At 36.7% G+C, this 18,958-nt stretch overlaps 1 protein-coding gene across 1 annotated transcript; it reads right to left on the reverse strand.

The window, feature by feature from the left end:
* Positions 1–5,544: 5,544 nt before the first annotated feature.
* Positions 5,545–5,877, reverse strand: LOC112840767 (large ribosomal subunit protein uL23-like). Its single transcript, XM_073905530.1, has one exon. The coding sequence runs from the start codon at positions 5,875–5,877 to the stop codon at positions 5,545–5,547; it is 333 nt and encodes a 110-aa protein (XP_073761631.1).
* Positions 5,878–18,958: the final 13,081 nt, after the last annotated feature.

Genomic DNA, 18,958 nt, shown 5'->3' on the forward strand with positions numbered 1-18,958 from the left:
AAAGATATAAGTTGAAGTACTTATTAGTACTTATTATTTATCTGTGAAAGATGTAAATTGAAGATATAAATTGAAATCAATGTTTAAAACTCCAGCAAAAAAAGGGAGGTGTAGAGTGTAGAATTAAGAAAGGAAGGGGAGGGCGCCTGGGTGGCTCAGTCGTTAAGCGTTTGCCTTCGGCTCAGGTCATGGTCCCAGGGTCCTGGGATCGAGCCCCGCATCGGGCTCCCTGCTTGGCGGAGAGCCTGCTTCTCACTCTCCCTCTGCCCCTGCTTGTGTTCCCTCTCTAGCTATCTCTCTCTCTGTCAAATAAATAAATAAAATCTTAAAAAAAAATAAAAGAAAGAAAGAAAGGAAGGGGAGCCTGGGTGGCTCAGTCAGTTAAGCGTCTGCCTTCAGGTCATGATCCCAGGGTCTTGGGGTCAAGCCCATGAAGGGCTCCCTGCTCAGCGGGGAGTCTGCTTCTCCCTCTGCCTGCCACTCTGCTTACTTGTGCTCTCTCTCTATCTTTCTGTCAAATAAATACAATTTTTTTTTAAAAAAAGGAAAATATTACTAGTCATTGTAGCTGGATGATTAGAATTTGGAAGTTAACTATATTATTATCTCCACTTTTGTATGGGTTTGAAAAATTCTATAAAATAAGATTTTTAAAACACCACCTTCAATAATTGATAAATTATTTGTATGTATTCTACGTATATAGAAAAAAATTACCAGATTCCAGAAGATATAAGACAGATCTGTTTCTGATTTTCCAAATCTCAAATAAATTTTAAAGAAATAGTTGATACTTATATATCTTGGTATTGCTAAGATCTTATAATATATTCTACCAATGAAAAAAATACTCCACAAGTGAGCAGGGATCAGTTTAGGTATGAATGTGGAGAGCAACTTTTGACTTTTTATCTTATAACCTCTGTTCAATTTATTAATAATAAGTTTATAAAGCTTTTTAAATATATGTTAGTAAGAGGAGTAAAAATAACTAACAATGTGTGTGTTTTTTTAAAGATTTCCAGAGGAGTGTGATGGACAAGATAATACACAAGGCATTAGCATATATATCTGGATGGTCTGGAGTTTCCTGACTCCCCTCATACCACATTCCATCATACATCCCTTATGCCGGTGAAGCCCCACCTAAATGTAGTTCCCTGGCAAAGCTCTGTCCCTTTGCTCTGTGCATGACATGTTCTTTGCAGGAGATAGAAGGTGGTTTCAAGTGTCACACTCACTGAAGTCTCTTGAGTGCCCTCCTCTTTCCAGCCTCCACTCCCAGCTCCAGATAGAATTTGCTACTTCCTTCTTTGTATCATTTGCTACTTCCTTCTTTGTATCACTCTGCAAACCTTGCTCATTTCCATGTCTGCTTCATTCCACCAGACTATGTGACTGCTCTCCAAGCATATTCCCTGCCCTAATGTATCTGGCCAATACACTGAGTGAGTGAGAAAAAAAAGTGTTTGGCTTAATTACTTGACAGTTCTATCTCAATTTCTGGAGTAAGAGACTGTAAATATGTCTACTCTGGATTTCCTAACCAAAACAGTTGTCTTACATTCTGATGGTGGAGTTGGTTTTGAAACATACTATAAAAGAAATATTCATACTTTGAAGTAAAGTAAAAAAAATGACTATGAAAAATACTTCCTTTTCAAGTTGTATCCATTAAAATTAAGAGGTAGGAAAGGAACCATTTGTAGATGATTAACAGATTGTCAGTATTTTCCATTGTCTCTGTAAGCTAAAGATACTTATATGCATGACAGTCATTGCTACTTCTGACCTTACACTCCAGAAGCAAATTACAGCTTGTGGGACTCGGGAGTGCTTGGTCTCCCGTTCCTGCAGTGCTATCAGTGACACTGTAGTCCAATTACCAATCTTCATTTGGCAGGTGGTTCCCATGGTGTACATTGTTACTTTCCCAGAAGTTCCATTACTACCCTGTCCACCACCATAGGTATAGTTTTTGCCTCCCACTTCCCAGAGAATTAGCTTGAAAGTTCTAGTTTGGGATTGGGAGAGAAAAGGGATGGTCTCTGCTGGGACTTTGGAGTAAGTCCCAGTTACAACTTGGAACACAATTTCATACAGAAACCATGTTATCAAATGCATTAGGCGTTACAGTATTTCATGTTCTACATTTGAGGTATAATTAAAAGCTAGTGAGCTTCCTTAAAGAAACTAGAAACAGAAATTTACTACATAGTCTGAATTCTAAAAGCCTTGAAAGCAAATTATGCTCCAAAAGTTCATTTGTAAATTGAGGACTTTGTGTTCATCAAATCAAGAGGAAAGAGCAAACGAAATAAAACACATCTTTGATGATATATAATTAGAAAAACAACTCTTAAGAATAATTGCCAGGGCAGGGGAAAGACTTCACTGTACACACTTTATACCCTTTGAATTTTATACCACATGCATTGTGATAATTATTCCCCTAGTAAGATTTTTTAATTTAAAGATTATTAAAAGTAACTGCCAAATTATATATTTAGAATGGTTCTCTAAAGTGCAAGTGAATATATACTGTTTCATTAAATTCTGGTGTCTCTTTATTCTGTTGAACTTGATGGTACTTGGTTATGGTGCTGATAAACCTCAAGTAATCAACTGTTGCTGTAAAATTACTCTACATGCTGGCTACCCATCCCTGTAAAAAATAACTATACCATTGTGGGGGTAACTTGTGGGTTTTTTTGTTTGTTTTTTAAAGATTTTATTTATTTATTTGACAGAAACAGAGAGAGCACAAGCAGGCAGAGCGGCAGGCAGAAGGAAAGGGAGAGGAAGGCTCCCTGCTGAGCAGACAGCCAGACGCAGGGCTTGATCCCAGGACTCTGGGATCATGACCTGAGCCAGAGGCAGCCACTTAACCGACTGAGCCACCCAGGCGCCCCAAGGGTAACTTGTTTTGCCTTAACTACAACATGGCTATCTTTAGTAGTAGCATTTATTACCTCTCCTGGAGTTTTCTTCTAGTTGAAGGGGGGGTCAATTAACATAATCCTCCTGACTCTTCTCTATCCCCATACTCCACCCTAGGAAAGAGAAGTGACCTACCCGATCATGAATTTAGGAGCAGAAACTGGGCAATCAAAACCCCAGTCTTCCTCCTTTCTTCTTCTTAGGGGCTAGCTGGCCACAGGAAGCACCCATATCTCCAAGCCACGGTGTTACATGTAGGCCACCAGTGGTGGTCCATGCCTGAGTGGGTCAGTCTAATTCTGGAGTTCAATATTGCTCACAGATATAAGCCACATGTTTATGAGTACTGTAGATTAGATGTTCAGTGGTGTTTCACTGTGATTTCATCTTACATTTCCCAGATTACTAAAAAGGTGAGTATTTTTAGATATATTTGCATTCCATTTGTGTTCTCACTTCTTTTTTTAATTTAATTCAATTTAATTTTATTATGTTATGTTAATCACCATACATTACATCATTAGTTTTTGATGTAGTGTTCCATGATTCATTGTTTGTGTATAACACCCAGTGCTCCATTCAATGTCCACAATAGCCAAACTATGGAAAGAGCCAAGATGTCCATTGACAGATGAATGGATAAAGATGTGATACACACACACACACACACACACGCACGCACGCACACACACACACTGGAATATTATGCAGCTGTCAAAAGGAATGAAATCTTGCCATTTGTGTTTTCACTTCTTATATTGAGTTTTTTTTAATCCATGAGCATCATATATTATCATCCCGTTTTACTTAGATGTTATTTAAGGTTTTTCAATAAAATTTCTTAATTTTCCCATAAAGGACTTGCATGTCTCTTATCAAGATTTACTCCAAGGGAAAGGAAAACCCTCTTACACTGTTGGTGGGAGTACAAACTGGAAGACAACATAGAGGTTTGTCAAAAAGTTAAAAATAGAGCTTCTCTATGACCCAGCAATTGCACTATTAGGTATTTGTTCAAAGGATACAAACAGTGATTTGAAGGGGCACATGCACCCCAATGTTTATAGCAGCAATGTCCACAATAGCCAAAATATGGAAAGAGTCCAGATGTCCATCAACAGATGAATGGATAAAGAAGATGTGTGTACATATACAATGAAATATTACTCAGCCATCAAAAGGAATGAAATTGCCATTTGCAATGATGTGGATGGAACTGGAGGTTATTATGCTAGGTGAAATAAGTCAGTCAGAGAAAGACAAATACCATATGATTTCACTCATATGTGGGATTTAAGAAACAGAACAGATGAACATAGGGGAAAGGAAGGAAACATAAGACAAAAACAGGGAGAGAAACCATAAGAGACTCTTAACTATAGTAAACAAACTGAGGGTACTGGATGGGAGGTGGGTGGGGAGATGGTGTAACTGGGTGATGGGCATTAAGGAGGGCACTTGATGCAATGAGCACTGGGTGTTATATGCAACTGATGAATCACTAAATTCTACCTCTGAAACTAATAATACACTATATGTTAATTAAATTGAATTTAGAAAAATAAATGAAAACTAAAAAAAAAGATTTACTCCCACATATTTAGGTATTTTGTCTTGTTGCTATTGTAAATGGTACTTTTAAGATTACTCTTTCTAACTTGTTTCTGGTATTTAGAAAGGCAATTCAATTTTATTTGTTGATTTTTTAAATTCAGAAACCTTATTAATTAAGTCCAAGAGTTTGTCTAGAGACCTTTTAAGTTATTCCATATCGGAAATTGTATTATCTTCAAACGAGAGTTTTGTGTTTTCTTTTTTAATGCTTATGCCATATCTTTTCTTTTTTTTTTTTTTCATTTACTTCTATTTTCAGGGGGTAGGGAGGGTGTTTATTTATTTATTTATTTTCTCCCAAGTTTTTATTTAAATCCGTTAGTTAACATATAGTGTAATATCAGTTTCAGGTGTAGAATTTACACTTCCATACAACATTGGATGCTCATCATGACAATTGTACTCCTTAATCCCCATTGCCTATTTCACCCATCCCCCACCTACCTCCCCTCTGATAACCATCAGTTTGTTCTCTATAGTTAAGAGTCTGTTTCTTGGTTTTCCTCTCTCCCCTGTCCCCCACCACGTTTCTTTGTTTTGTTTCTTAAATTCCACATGTGAGTAAAATCATATGGTATTTGTCTTTCTCTGACTGACTTATTATTTCGCTTAGCATAATACCCTCTAGCTCCATCCACATCCTTGCAAATGTCTTTCTTTTTTTTTTCATTCTTACCACACTGGCTAAGATCTCTGGTTCAATATTGAATACTCATGATGGTGAATATCTGTGTCATAAAATAGAGAATATAATAAAAGTCATGGTAGTGGATATCCTTGTTATCTTACAGGGAATGTGTTTGACTATTTGGCATTAATTATAGCATATGTATGTATCTCTAAACAATGTTATTATACATATAACATGATGTTAAATCAAACTTTTATTTCTTTTTTTTATGGCGAAAAAATTTAGATTTAGCCGGTTGGACTCAGTTTGATGATCCCAATTTTGTTGGCAATGTCCATAGCATCATAGTCAGGAGCCAGTCAAATATATGCCTTCGTATCTCCATCAGGCCTGATCAGAATATTGACTTTGGCCACATCAATGTCATAGAGTTTCTTCATAGCCTGTTTGATCTGGTGCTTGTTAGCCTTGACATCCACAGTGAAAACAAGTGTGTTGTTGTCTTCTATTTTCTTCATAGCTGACTGGGTAGTCAGGGGGGACTTGATGATGGCATAGTGATCACACTCGTCGCTCCTGGGGATGCTCCTCCGAGGATATTTGGGTTGCCTTTGGAGACGCAGTGTCTTGGACCCTTGGAATGTAGGTGACATCTGGATCTTTTCTGTGTGACTGTAGATGCCTTTCAGCATGCTTTCTTGGCCTTCAAATCTTTTGCTTTGGCTTCGCCTTTGGGAGGGGCACCTTCTTCACCTTAGTCGCCATCTTCATGAAAGGGATTTCCGAGGTTCATTTCCAGGGGCTTATAGAGTCAAGTTTCCTCAGTCTTTTATCTCTGACAAAAAATAAAAAATAAAAAACCAAACCAAACAAACAAAAGAACCGAATAACTTAACTTTTGTACATTGATAGGTTTGTGGTTATTGTTGTTCAGGATTTTTGTATCTATGTCCATGGATGAGACTGATCTGGAATTTTTTTTTTGTGACGGATCTCATATCAAGATATTTTAACATCATAAAATGAGGTGAGGAGTTTTATTTCTATTCCCTGAAAATAGTTATCTAAGGATTGAGGTTATTGTTTAAGTCATCATTATCCTTATTGATTTTTTTCTGCTTTATCTATCAATCATTGAGGTAATTATGATACTCTTTCGCTAAGATTGGATTTTTTTCCTCCTGTTGAGTTAGTATGTTTTACATATATAGTGAGTATTGAACATGTGGCTTTATTCTTAGTTCATTATATTGTGCTTTTTATTTATTACACTTTGAGTATTTGCTAAAATATCTCTATAAAAATTTGGGGGGCACAGCACTTTTTTTGAGAGAGAGAGCAGGGGAGGGACAAAAGGAAAGGGAGAGAGAAGATCCCAAGCAGGTCCCACACCCAGCAGAAGCCCGATGTGGGGCTCAGTCTCACTGAGATCATGACCTGGGCTGAAATCAAGGGTTAGCCATGTGACCGACTGAGCCACCCAGGTGCCCCAGCACTGTTCTTTTTGAAACAGTTCTTAAATTCTGCTTTAGTTCCTTTAAAAGATATAATCAGTTTTCCTCCTTTATCTTGAGTCAATTTTGTAAGTTACATTTCTCTAGGAATTCATCTACTTCATATTGTTTTCAAATTTATTGTATAAAGTTATTTATATGAAAAACTAATAAATATTTATTGAAGATATATTATGAATATGTACTATACTTTTGTGTTCTAGATTCTGTTTTTTAAGTTTTTTAACAGCTTTTTTGAGATATAATTAACAAACTGCACATATAAAAGTGTAAAATTTTTTTTTCAATTTGGTAAGTTTTATATTTGCAAACATCCCTGAGACCATCACCACAATCAAGATAGTGAACATTATCCATTACCCCAAAAGTTTTTTCATGTTCCTTTATAATCCTTTCAGAGTATTCCACCCAGTGCCCGTGAATTAAGAGTTTTTTTTCTAAACCGGCTAATGGTAACAGGCACTACACTTTTGTGAGCTCCAGGCACTTTCCTTAAATGCCTTCAAGATGTTCCTTTCTCTGGCCTCAGGTGGTTTCCTCACACGCATGTGCAGACATCCTAGGTTCTCTCTCTGTGAAGCTCTCTCGAGTCAGACACTCTGTCCTGCAAACCCTAGCTTCTTTGGTCTCCCAGGACTCTCAGCTCTGTATTCTTGAAGAATCAACTCAGCAACTCAGGGAATCTGCCGTGCTCCACCTTGATTCCCCCTCCCTGCATCATGGCCTGGAAACTCTCAAGATAGTAAGTTGGGGCTATCACAGGACTCTCCTCATTTCTGTCATTTGTCATTTCTGTTCTCTTATTTTCTGTCTCTTAGGGACCACTGCCCTTTGTTCTTTGATGTTCAGTGTCTTGAAAACTGTTTTTTCATATGTTTTGTCTGTTTTTTTTTTTGCTTGTTTTAGGAAGGATGATAAATCTGGTCCCTGTTACTCCATCCTGCCCAGAGTGGAATATCCTTTTATGTTTTTAATATCTACAGCATCTTGTTTCCTTTTTCAATTCTTTTATTTTTCCTCTTTTCTCCCCTTGATTAAACTTGCCAGAGGTTTATCTAATTAGTCATTTTAAGGAACCAACTCTTGCTTCCTGATCTTTCCTTTTATGTGTATATTTTTCATTTCATTAATTTCCATTTTTTCTAACTTAGATTATAATATCAAGTCCTCATTTTCTTTTGTAAGCATTTAAGACAATAATCAGAAACACTTTAGCTGCATCTCATAAAGTTTGCTCTATACTGTTTTCTTTGTTCAATTCTAAAGAATTTAAAAATTTTATCATAGTTTTTTCTTTGATTCATGAATTTTTAGAAATATTTTAATAGATTTTTACTTTCTTTTTATTATTAATTTCCAACTTAATTACATTGTAGCCAGAGAAATTTATCTTTGAGATATAGTTGATAGACGATAAACTGTACATATTTAAAGTACATAATCTGACAAGTTGTAGCATATATAAACACTCATGACACCATTACCACAATCAAGATAATTAAGTTATCCATCACTCAGAAGATTCCTGATGTTCCTTTGTTCTTTGATCAGGCTTCTAATAGGCTGAATAACAGAATTTTTTTTTTAATATTTTATTTGACAGAGAGAGACACAGCGAGAGAGGGAACACAAGCAGGGGGAGTGGGAGAGGGAGAAGCAGGCTTCCTGCTGAGCAAGGTGCCCGATGCGGGGCTCGATTCCAGGACCCTGGGATCATGACCTGAGCTAAAGGCAGACGCTTAACGACTGAGCCACCCAGGCGCCCCAACAGAATTTTTTTCTTATCAAACTTTGTTTTAATGGGTCTTAAAATTCTGTGAAAGGTTTTAGGTCAAGTTGTTTCCATTAAAAATTACCAATTGTTTTAAATTTGCCACACACGAAAACAGCCCACAAAACATTCTGATGCACACAAAAGTTGAAGAAGCACTATTCTAGAGAGAGTATCTACATGTTAGAATTTCTTTCTCCTGAAGAGGATTACATAAACTCACAGTTCAAGGGTGGCTGAGACCAATGCTCAGTTTTTCTCTCTAGTCCTGTTTTGTTCCACAATGTCTTCTCCACTGGGCTCTTCAGCTGACAGATTATTGTGTCTTAAAGTTTCATAGTCCTCGTTGCCAGTGCTTACTGCTGGGGATTCACAGACTTTAGCAGAGAGCTATTGCTACATTTTCTCTTTTTCCTCAATTTTATGTTGCTTTCTGCTTTTCACTTCTGTTATCTCCATTTCCCCCTTTTGTCTATTTTTCTTTCCAGGTTTTTTCCTGAGCACACTGTGCTCTGCATGACACACTGTCCTAAACTACCACCTTTTCCTCTCATAACAGGATGGACTATTTTTTAAAGATTTTATTTTTATTTATTCATAAGAGAGAGAGAGAGGCAGAGGGAGAAGCAGGCTCCCTGCTGAGCAGGGAGCCTGAGGCAGGACTCGATCCCAGGACCCTGGGATCGTGACCTGAGCTGAAGGCAGACGCTTAACTATCTGAGCCACCCAGGCGCCCAACAGGATGGACTATTAATTACTCTTCAGGAAACTATCATTTTGGCACAAGAGTACTGGCTTCTTGGTGGTGCCAAAAGGAAGACATTTCCACTTGTAAGCAATTCCTAAAAATACTTTTATATACTTTCTTTTTCCTGAGAAGAATCACTGGATTCCTCACTAAACTAAAATATTTTGAGGACAGGACTTGTGTTATGAAAAGTGACAGTCCTCCAAGGCAAACACTCCTTTTCAAAAAAATTGTGGTAAAATACATATAACATAAAATTTACCATTTTAACTGTTTTTTGTTTTTTGTTTTTTTTTTAGTGTACCGTTCAGTGGCACTAAAGTACATTGTTATTGTTGTGCAACCATCACCACCATTCATCTCCAGAACTCTTCCTCCTGCAAAACAGAAACTTAGTACTCATTAAAAAATAATTCCCTACTCTTCCCACCAGCCCCTGCCAACCACCATTCTATTTTCTGTCTCTATGAATTTGACTACTCTAGGTATCTCATGTAAATGGAATAATGCAGTATTTATCTTTTTGTGACTAGGTTATTTCACTTAATGTCCTCAAGATTCATCTATGCTGTAGCATGTGTCAGAATTATTTTCCTTTTTCAGGCTCTGAATAATATTCAACACTAATAAGTGGAATGCTCTACAGCTGACCTAACTACAAGTATATTTTCAGTTTCCTTGTTCTTGTCTCTCTGCCAGTACCCACTAGAAATCATCTTCATTTTGTTACTTAGACTCTTGTTCTCTCTTTTTCTTTCGTTCAGACTTAGAGTCTCTGGTTGTTGTCTTAGTTCCTGATTTTATTCTGTTCCTTACTCGGCTTTCATTGACTAAACTCTGGCAACTTGTCACTTCCTCAGTTTCTGACCTCAATGTAGTCACTACATTTTGGATTCTTTTCACTGACTGCTCACCAGTTATGAGAAAGAAGGAGGATCCATCATACTCCATCCCACTAGGCATCAGAGTAAGTTAAGATTACTGGGGTAGGAGCTATTGTGTTAGACTGAACAGACATGGGCACCAGCACATACCCATGGCATGTGACCCCCCGCCACAAGACACAGGAAAAGAAATAATGGGTTGAAAATCAAGCTAACTCTCCTCAGACAGACTCTGCTGGCTCTGTCTCTCTCAAAGAACCAGATGACTATTGTCATGCTGAACCTCTCAGAGGAGAGAGAGTTCCTAGAGCCTTTATAATGTAACTCAATAGATTGATGGTTTTGAGACAGACCCGGGAACTTTCTGTGTACCCAACTTGGCATTGGCCTATGCAACATCCAGCAAGTGACCCTGAAATCTTCCCATCTGTTTCATTTCTTGGGGGCTTTGAAGCAGTGCTGTAGCAGCATGCCAAAGCAGACTGCTTAGAAGAGAGGCCTATGAAACATAACAGCAGCTGGAGGTTTGCAGTAGGGCCTTGTAGCAGAGGGAAGTGTCACACAGCTTTAGGAAGAGCCACTGGACAGAAAAACAGAAACATGCTGAACAGCTGCGTCAGAGCATAGGTGTGACAGGGGTTCAAAATCAACTGTCCACAGAAATTCTTTGTCTTCACTGAAATGTGCTTCCCTTGGAGGGAAATTCCTTAGTCCTTAAAAACAAAAGCAAGCAAAAAAAAAAAAAACCCTTCTACCATCTTTCTGCTGGCTGTAAGTGTACTAATCTCTCCTCTTGAGAACTTCCCACCTTCTTTTATTAAGTCAGTATTTCTGAATGTCAGTTTTGAGCCAAAAATCATGTTAGCCTCTTTGACAGAAAGATGATGGTCCTTGTGTTCAATAAACTTTCATCTTTCCTTTTTCTTTCCCTTCTGGTACCAGGATGGGCTCTTTAACTTTACTGGGGACAAGTGCTAGTTTTTCTAAATAGCCAAATGCTATGAAGCTCTTGGTAATAATAGCTACTTTTCTTAAAGTGCCTATTACATATCAGGCACTTTACAGATATCGATAATCTTCCCAGCAATCACTAGGGTAGAATTATTCTTCCTATTTTGAAGATAAGGAAACCAAGACTCAAAGAAATTAAATAATTTCCCAAATCATAAAAGTAGTGAGTTAGAGGTAAAAACTGAAACAGTTCTTCTTATATTATGCTATTAGTTGAGAAGAGTTCATTTTGGAGTTGGAACTCCTTGGAAACTCACTCTGCTATTTACCAAGTCATAAGTAATTCAACATTAAAAAGCTAGTTAATCAATAAAAACAAGATGCCCATAACAATACTTTTTAGAAATGTCAATTTGCTTCTACCATCATCCTCCTTTTACTGAGATTGTGTCTTAAACAGGCATTTGTGCTTCAAATACAGTGGAAACCCTCTGCTAACCCTGTTTTTAGCATAAAAAAAAGTTTAAACCTAATTTGGTTTTTTTTTAGTGGCCTAGCACCAGGATTAGGGAAGACACATATTAATAATTTTGTAGGTGAGACATTCATGTGATAATAAAGGCAACTGTAGAACATTGTGCAGGCTTGGTTTTCTGATACCGTTTTATAAATGTTCTACCATATGAGTAACTATTACTTTGGTCCCTAGCCCTTTAAGAGGAAACTTAAGATTCTTATAAATTAACAAATTTCCCCAAACAAATAAAAATTAATAAAATTTATTTTTCCTAAAAGTTCTTAGAGATATTTCCTTTATCTGCATATGTTTGAATATGTTTAATAAAATGTATTAGTTATTTAAAATGGATCTATTAATAAAATTAGTCATAATACTACCTGAGATAATGTCACAGTATTTCTTATTTATGTACAGTGATACTAAATAGAACTGTGGTTAAATTGACACACACTTAGCTAAAGTTTGAATTACACTTAAAGCCTAAGTTTGTCTGCTATCTCACTGTTAACCACATTCCTTGACAAATGTCTGAGTTTGGAAAATCAGAAAATCCATGATGGCTAATGTTAACATTCACAGATATAGAAATTTGAGTCTGGAATAGTGAATAAGGGATCTCCTAGTACAGGGGTAGGCACCCTATGGATAACAGGTCAAATCTGGCCTGTTGTCTATTTTCATAAATAATGTTTTATTGGAATACAACCACACTTATTTGTTTACCTATTGTCTATAATGCCTTTCATATTACAACAGCAGAGTTGAGTAGTTGTAACGAGATGTTATGACTCACAAGGCAGAAATATTTATTATCTTGTCCTTTACAAAAAGTTTGCTAACTCCTCATTTAGTTCAATCTTTTCAATATGTAGATAAGTACATATTTCTTTTTTTTTTAAGATTTATTTATTTGAGAGAGAGAGACAGACAGAGAGAGTGAGTGCGGGGAGGGGCAGAGGGAGAGAATCTTCAAGCAGACTCCCTGACACAGGGCTCAATCCCAGGACCCAGAGATCATGACCTAAGCCAAAATCAGAGTCGGACACTCAACCGACTGAGCCATCCAGGTTCCCAAATAAGGACCTATTTCCAGATCCTTTGATATTTTCATAGATCTTAGTAAGTGTCATGCTTTGTTAAATATATGAATGTGTTCTTTAGCCAAAACTCACCGTCTTTTCCTACATGCCTTACCATTCTCAAGACAAGTACATATTTGTCACACATATTATTGATATTCTCTTTTAACAGAAAGTCTTTTGTGTTAGCTATTTTTCTGAATATTTTATTCTCACATCTTTTTCAAAACCTTTTTCAAATATTAAGAGTTGTTTTACAATAAATAATCTATCTTGGCTATTAGTCTTTACAATGAAAATATGTTTAAATATTACAAGTTTTGCATTTTACAGTAAAAGGCCCAAAGGTAGCAAAAACCTTTAATTAAAGTATTGAGTATTACAGGCATATCACAGAGACATATTGAGGGTTCAGTTCCAAACCAGTAAAGCAAATAATGCAATTAAGCAAGTCAAATGAATTTTTTGGCTTCCCAGTGCATATAAAAGTTATGTTTATAACATACTGCAGTATATTAAGTGTACAATAGCATTATATCTAAAAAATGTGCATACCTTAATTTTAAAATCTTGTTTGAAATGCTGAGCATCATCTGAGCTTTCAGCAAGTCATCATGTTTTTGCTGGTGGAAGGTCTTGCTGTGATGTTGGTGGCTGCTGACTGATCAGAAAGGTTGGTGTGGCAGGGGCAGTTTCTTAAAATAAGATAAAAGTGCAGTTTATCACATCAATTGACTCTTCCTTTCATGAACGATTTCTCTGTAGTATGCCATGCTATTTGGTAGCATTTTACCCACTTCTCAAGTTTTATCATCAGATTGCAAATCGGTCCCATCTTCAGGCTCCACTTCTTTTTTTTTTTTTTAAAGATTTTATTTATTTATTCATGAGAGACAGAGAGAGAGAGAGAGAGGCAGAGGGAGAAGCAGGCTCCCAAGGAGCAGGGAGCCCGATGTGGGACTCGATCCCAGGACTCTGGGATCATGACCTGAGCCGAAGGCAGACGCTTTAACCATCTGAGCCACCCAGGCGCCCCAGGCTCCACTTCTAATTCTAGTTCTCTTGCCATTTCCACCACATCTGCAGTAATTTCCTCCACTGAAGTCTTGAACCCCTTAAGGTCATCCATGAAGTTGGGAATCAACTTCTCCCAAACTCCTGTGAATGTTGATATTTTAACCTCTTCCCATGAATCACAAATGTTCTTAATGGCATCTAGAATAGTGAGTCCTTTCCAAAAGGTTTTCCATTTATTTGGCCCAGATCCATCAGATAAGTCACTATCTATGGCAGCTATAGCCTTATGAAATGTATTTCCTTGACCCAAGGGCTGCAGAACAGACGTTGTGTTCATAGGTATGAAAACAACATTAATCTTATTGTACATCTCTATCAGAGCTCTTGGGAGACCAAGTACATTGCCAATGAGCAGTAATATTTTGAAAGGAATCCTTTTTTCTGAACAGTAGGTCTCAACAGTGGGTTTAAAATATTCAGTAAGCTATGTTATAAACAGATGTGTTGTCATCAAGCTTTGTTGTTCCATTTATAGAGCACAGGCACAGATTTGGTGTAAATCTTAAAGACCTTCAGATTTTCAAAAAGGTCAATGAGCATTGGCTTCAACTTAAAATCATCAGTTGCATTAGCCCCTAACAGGAGAGTCAGCTTGTCCTTTGAAACTTTGAAGCTAGTATCTAACTATGAAAGTCCCAGATGGCGTCTTCTTCCTATTGAAGGCTATTTTGTCTACATTGAAAATCTGTTGTTTAGTGTGGCCACCTTGATTAATTATCTTTGCTGGATCTTTTGGACAATTTGTGCAGTTTCTACATCAGCTCTTGCTGCTTCACTTTGCCCTTTTAAGTACTAGAGATGGCTTAAAACCTCAGGAAGTAACCTCTCCTAGCTTCAAATTTCTTATTCAGCTTCCTCACCTCCCTCAGCCTTCATAAAATTGAAGAGAATTAGGGTCTTGCTCTAGATGAGGCTTTGGCTTAAGGGAATGTTGTGGCTGGTTTGATCTTCTATCCAGACCACTAAAACTTTGTCCATGTCAGCAATAAAGCTATTTTGCTTTCTTATCATTCATGTGTTCACTGGAGTAGTACTTTTATTTTCCTTCAAGAACTTTTCCTTTGGGTTTGCAATTTGGCTAACCAGCACATGAGGCTTAGGTTTTGGCCTCCCTCAGCTTTCAACATGCCTTCTTCACTAAGCTTAATCATTTCTAGCTTTTGATTTCCTTTCACTTGAATACTTAGAGGCCATTCTAGTCTATTAATGGACCTAATTTCAATATTGTTGTGTCTCAGGGAAAAGAGAGGCCCTAGAGGGAAAGGGACGGACATGGCTGGTTAGTACAGCAGTCAGAACATGCACATTTAGGGGCACCTGGGTGGCTCAGTTTTTAAGCGTCTGCCTTTGGCTCAGGTCATGATCCCTCGAGTCCCGCCTCGAGCCCTGCCTCCGTGGGAAGCCTGCTTCTCCCTCCCTCACTCCCCCTGCTAGTGTTCCTTCTCTCGCTGTGTCTCTCTCTGTCAAATAAATAAATAAAATCTTAAAAAAAAGAACATGCACATTTATCAAGTTTGCCATCTTATATGGGTGTAGTTCATGGTGCCCCAAAACAACTGCAATAGTAACATCAAAGATTACTAATCACAGATCACTATAACAAATATAATAATAATGAAAAAGTTTGAAATATTGAGAGAATTACCAAAATGTGACACACAGACATAAAGTGAACAAATATTTAGAAAAATAGTGCTGATAGACTTGCTCGATGCAGGATTGCCGCAAACCTTTAATTTGCAAAAAACACATCTGTGAAGCAAGATAAAGTGAAGCATAATAAAACAAAGTAGAAATAAAAAACATTTATTCAAGAAGACTGATTGAATATCTCCAATACAAGGTCCTATACTGGGCCTACATATTTAAAAATGACCAAGACCTCCTACAGCTTGTGCCTTTGAAAAGCTAGAATCCTTTGGGGGAAAACAGACATATAAGCAGAAAATGGATATAAGGAAGATCCCAAATAATGATTACATTATTCATTCTTTCCCATTAGAGTTATCTGAATTTCAGTATCTGAACATATTAATATCCTTCTAAATCTTCAACTGTACTTCCACTGAAGCAAATTTCTATTGTGCACTTCACTCTGAAGAGAATCCTCTGGCTTTAACTACATTTTTAAAATACAGGAATACTGGATTTTTTTCCCAGCTTTATTGAAATATAATTGACACATAACATTTTGTAAGTTTAGGGTATATAGTGTGTTGATTTGAGAGGAATACTGCTTTTATAAAACACATAGCATCACTAGGTAATATAATAATGCTAAAGCAAGCTTTTGTTGTCTGTAGTTGTTTTTATCAGGATAATGATTTTATCCATAGTAGATACAAATCTGTGGAACAAACCAACAATGTTATAATGGTATTTTGCTCTACTGAATGGTAATCCAATTATTTTCCCTGGAGTCCTATTTTTTTCATACTGTCCCCTCTCTTCTTCTTTCTTTAAATAAAACATTTCATCCTAGAAGTCTTTGTCCTTTTCTTATAAATTCCCATTACTTTCTTATATTATTCCCAAGAAATGTTAAATCTGAGATTCAGTAATTTAAGCACTTGACAGTTTTAAGGTTAAAACATACTAGGTTATTCAACGAATGTACATAGTGCTTTATATTCAAAAGGTATTCTTTATCCTTGTGGATGAGTTTAATTCTCTCTATAAGAAAACCAACATAACCCAAAAGATTTTGCCTGGTTTTAATAGTGAGAGACAGCACAAACAGAATTGAAAATCTGGATTGCAAGGCCGAGGTTATGTTGCCTTTCATTTTATAGTGATGGAGACTGAACTGGTGAAAAAAGGGTAATCAGTTTGAAAATCCTTATTTTGATGATCTACTCTCTGTTTCCTTGGAAACAGAGCTGGCAGCCAGAATCGCTGGCATTATGTTTTCTTTTCTTTTTAGGCTTTGAAACATCCAAGGGAAGGTGAGGTTTTGTGGCTATAATCCGTAGAATCTGACTTAATTTCAAAAAAATTCAAAAAAATTAAAACAAATTAAATTAAATTAAAAACAAACATTTATTGAATGCCTACTACATATAAGGTATAGGAGGTAAAATTAACAAGTTTGAGAAAGAGCTTTAAACCAATTGAATGGAATAAATTTTAGCTTCTAAGAGCCAGTCTATTATATATTTGGGTCTTGGTTTTGTTTTAAGAAAAAGAGGGAGGAAATAGACCTTATTAGAAAAAAACCCTATAGTATAAGAGTAGTACATTGAGACTAGTTAGGGAAATTAATTTTAGAAAACAACTAGATTCCCACACCAGACAGCACGATTCTGTCTTCCTGTGTACAAAAGCTGGATAACATGAGGGGGGTTACTATTGAGAAAAGTTTTTGCTTCCAGGAAATTAAACAAACAAAAACTAAAGGGAACTTAAATAAACCTAAAATGTTTTCTGAGAAACTGATGTATTAATGAATTTACTAAATATTCAGTTGAGGGGTGACTGTCAATGATTATAATATTCCTTTATGAAAGTTTGCATTAATTTAAGTTTTAAAAGACAATTCAATTAAAATATCATAAACTTTCAGAAATCATTTGTCAAATACCTTCATTTTACATATGAAAAAACTGAGGCCTAAGGAGATGGAGACACTTGCCCTAAATCATACCTGGGTGGCAGAACTGGAAGTTCTAGAACTGAGATTTCTTGATTACCAGTGTTCTTTAGTGCTCTATTAATAATAAAATTCACTGAGGTTTCATTTTGCAAATATTTTAATTTTACACAATTCTTAGCAACTCATCTATTGTTTAAACACAAGATACCCACTATAAGAAATAAAAATACTATATAAAAAAAAATACTATATGAACATATATCCAAATGAAAGAACCAACGAATGTGACCTTAACAGTTACATTTAAGTTCTGAGTGAACTATGAAGCTATATGCCTTTCAGAAAGTGTCAGAAGTAGACTTTATTAGAATGATCAAAAAGCCCCTTATTACTTTGAATTGTGGGAAGCCCACCTTCTTAATTCTTCTAATCACAACATCTAGCCATCTATTAACTCAATCACTCGGTAATTCAATGAGTACTCTTTGAGCCCCTATTATATTATGTATATAAATCATTTTTGTCTGGGATCCTTTTCCCCTAAACAGTTAAATACTTCCTCTTTTGCCCTCTAACACTCCGTGTTCATATCTCTGTAACACTTACCATACTATAGTACAATTATATTATGTACGTACTTTTAGACTCCTTGATATCAGTGACTCATTTATCTCTTACAAATCAGATTCAGTGGTCTCATTTAACTCTTTTTCTTAATCTCTGTTGTGGAGCTTGGCACATATAGTCAAATAAATGTCTCATCACCACATAATATCTATTTTTATTTTTCCCTTGATAAGAGAGACACAGGAAAGCAAGAGATCTATGTTAGCTGAGAAGACCAGGAAAGTTGGAGAGCAGGAGTGTGAAACACTGTTAACTAGGTCCTCACTATTGATCACCCCTTGCTGACCGCCAAGGTCAGTTCTTTTTTTTTTTTTTAAGATTTTTAAAATTTATTTATTTTCGAGAGCAAGAGAGGAGGGGGAGGAGCAGAGGGACAGACAAGCAGATGCCACACAGAGCCCGGTCCCACGACCCCAAGACAACAACCTGAGCCGAAATCAAGAACCAACTAAGCTACCCAGTACCCCCTGCCAAGTTCATTTCTTAAAACAGTAATTCCCAAGTATTTCCACCCTCTTTAAGCATCATCTCGCTCCAATCCCTTATTTCCACCCAATGGGTTTTGTTCCTACCTAAAGATTAAGATCATCCAGTGAGAGTTTCCTCATCTTAATCCTCTCCATCTCAGTATTTTCTTTCTTCTCATGTTTCTTCATATTTTCTTCTTAAGGTATATTTCTCCTTCTCCTCTTCATTTAAGATCATTTTTTTTTGGAGTGGGGAAAGCGCAGAGGGAGAGGGAGAGAGAGAGAGTATTAAGCAAGCTCCACACCCATTGTGGAGTCTGATGTGGGGCTTGATCTCACAAACCTGAGATCATGACCTGAGCCAAAATCAAAAGTTGGATGAGCCACCAACTTAGGCGCCCCTAAGATCATTCTTTTTTTTTTTCCCCCTAAGATCATTCTTTACTAGCTCTTATTTATCCACTTAAAAATGTATTTTGGGGGGACGCCTCAGTGGCTCAGTTGTTAAGCGTCTGCCTTTGGCTCAGGTCATGATCCCAGGAC

Source organism: Callorhinus ursinus, unplaced genomic scaffold (genome assembly GCF_003265705.2).
Source record: "Callorhinus ursinus isolate GAN/ISIS: 27379988/994484 unplaced genomic scaffold, GSC_fseal_2.0 scaffold2, whole genome shotgun sequence".
Classification (NCBI taxonomy): Eukaryota; Metazoa; Chordata; class Mammalia; order Carnivora; family Otariidae; genus Callorhinus; species Callorhinus ursinus.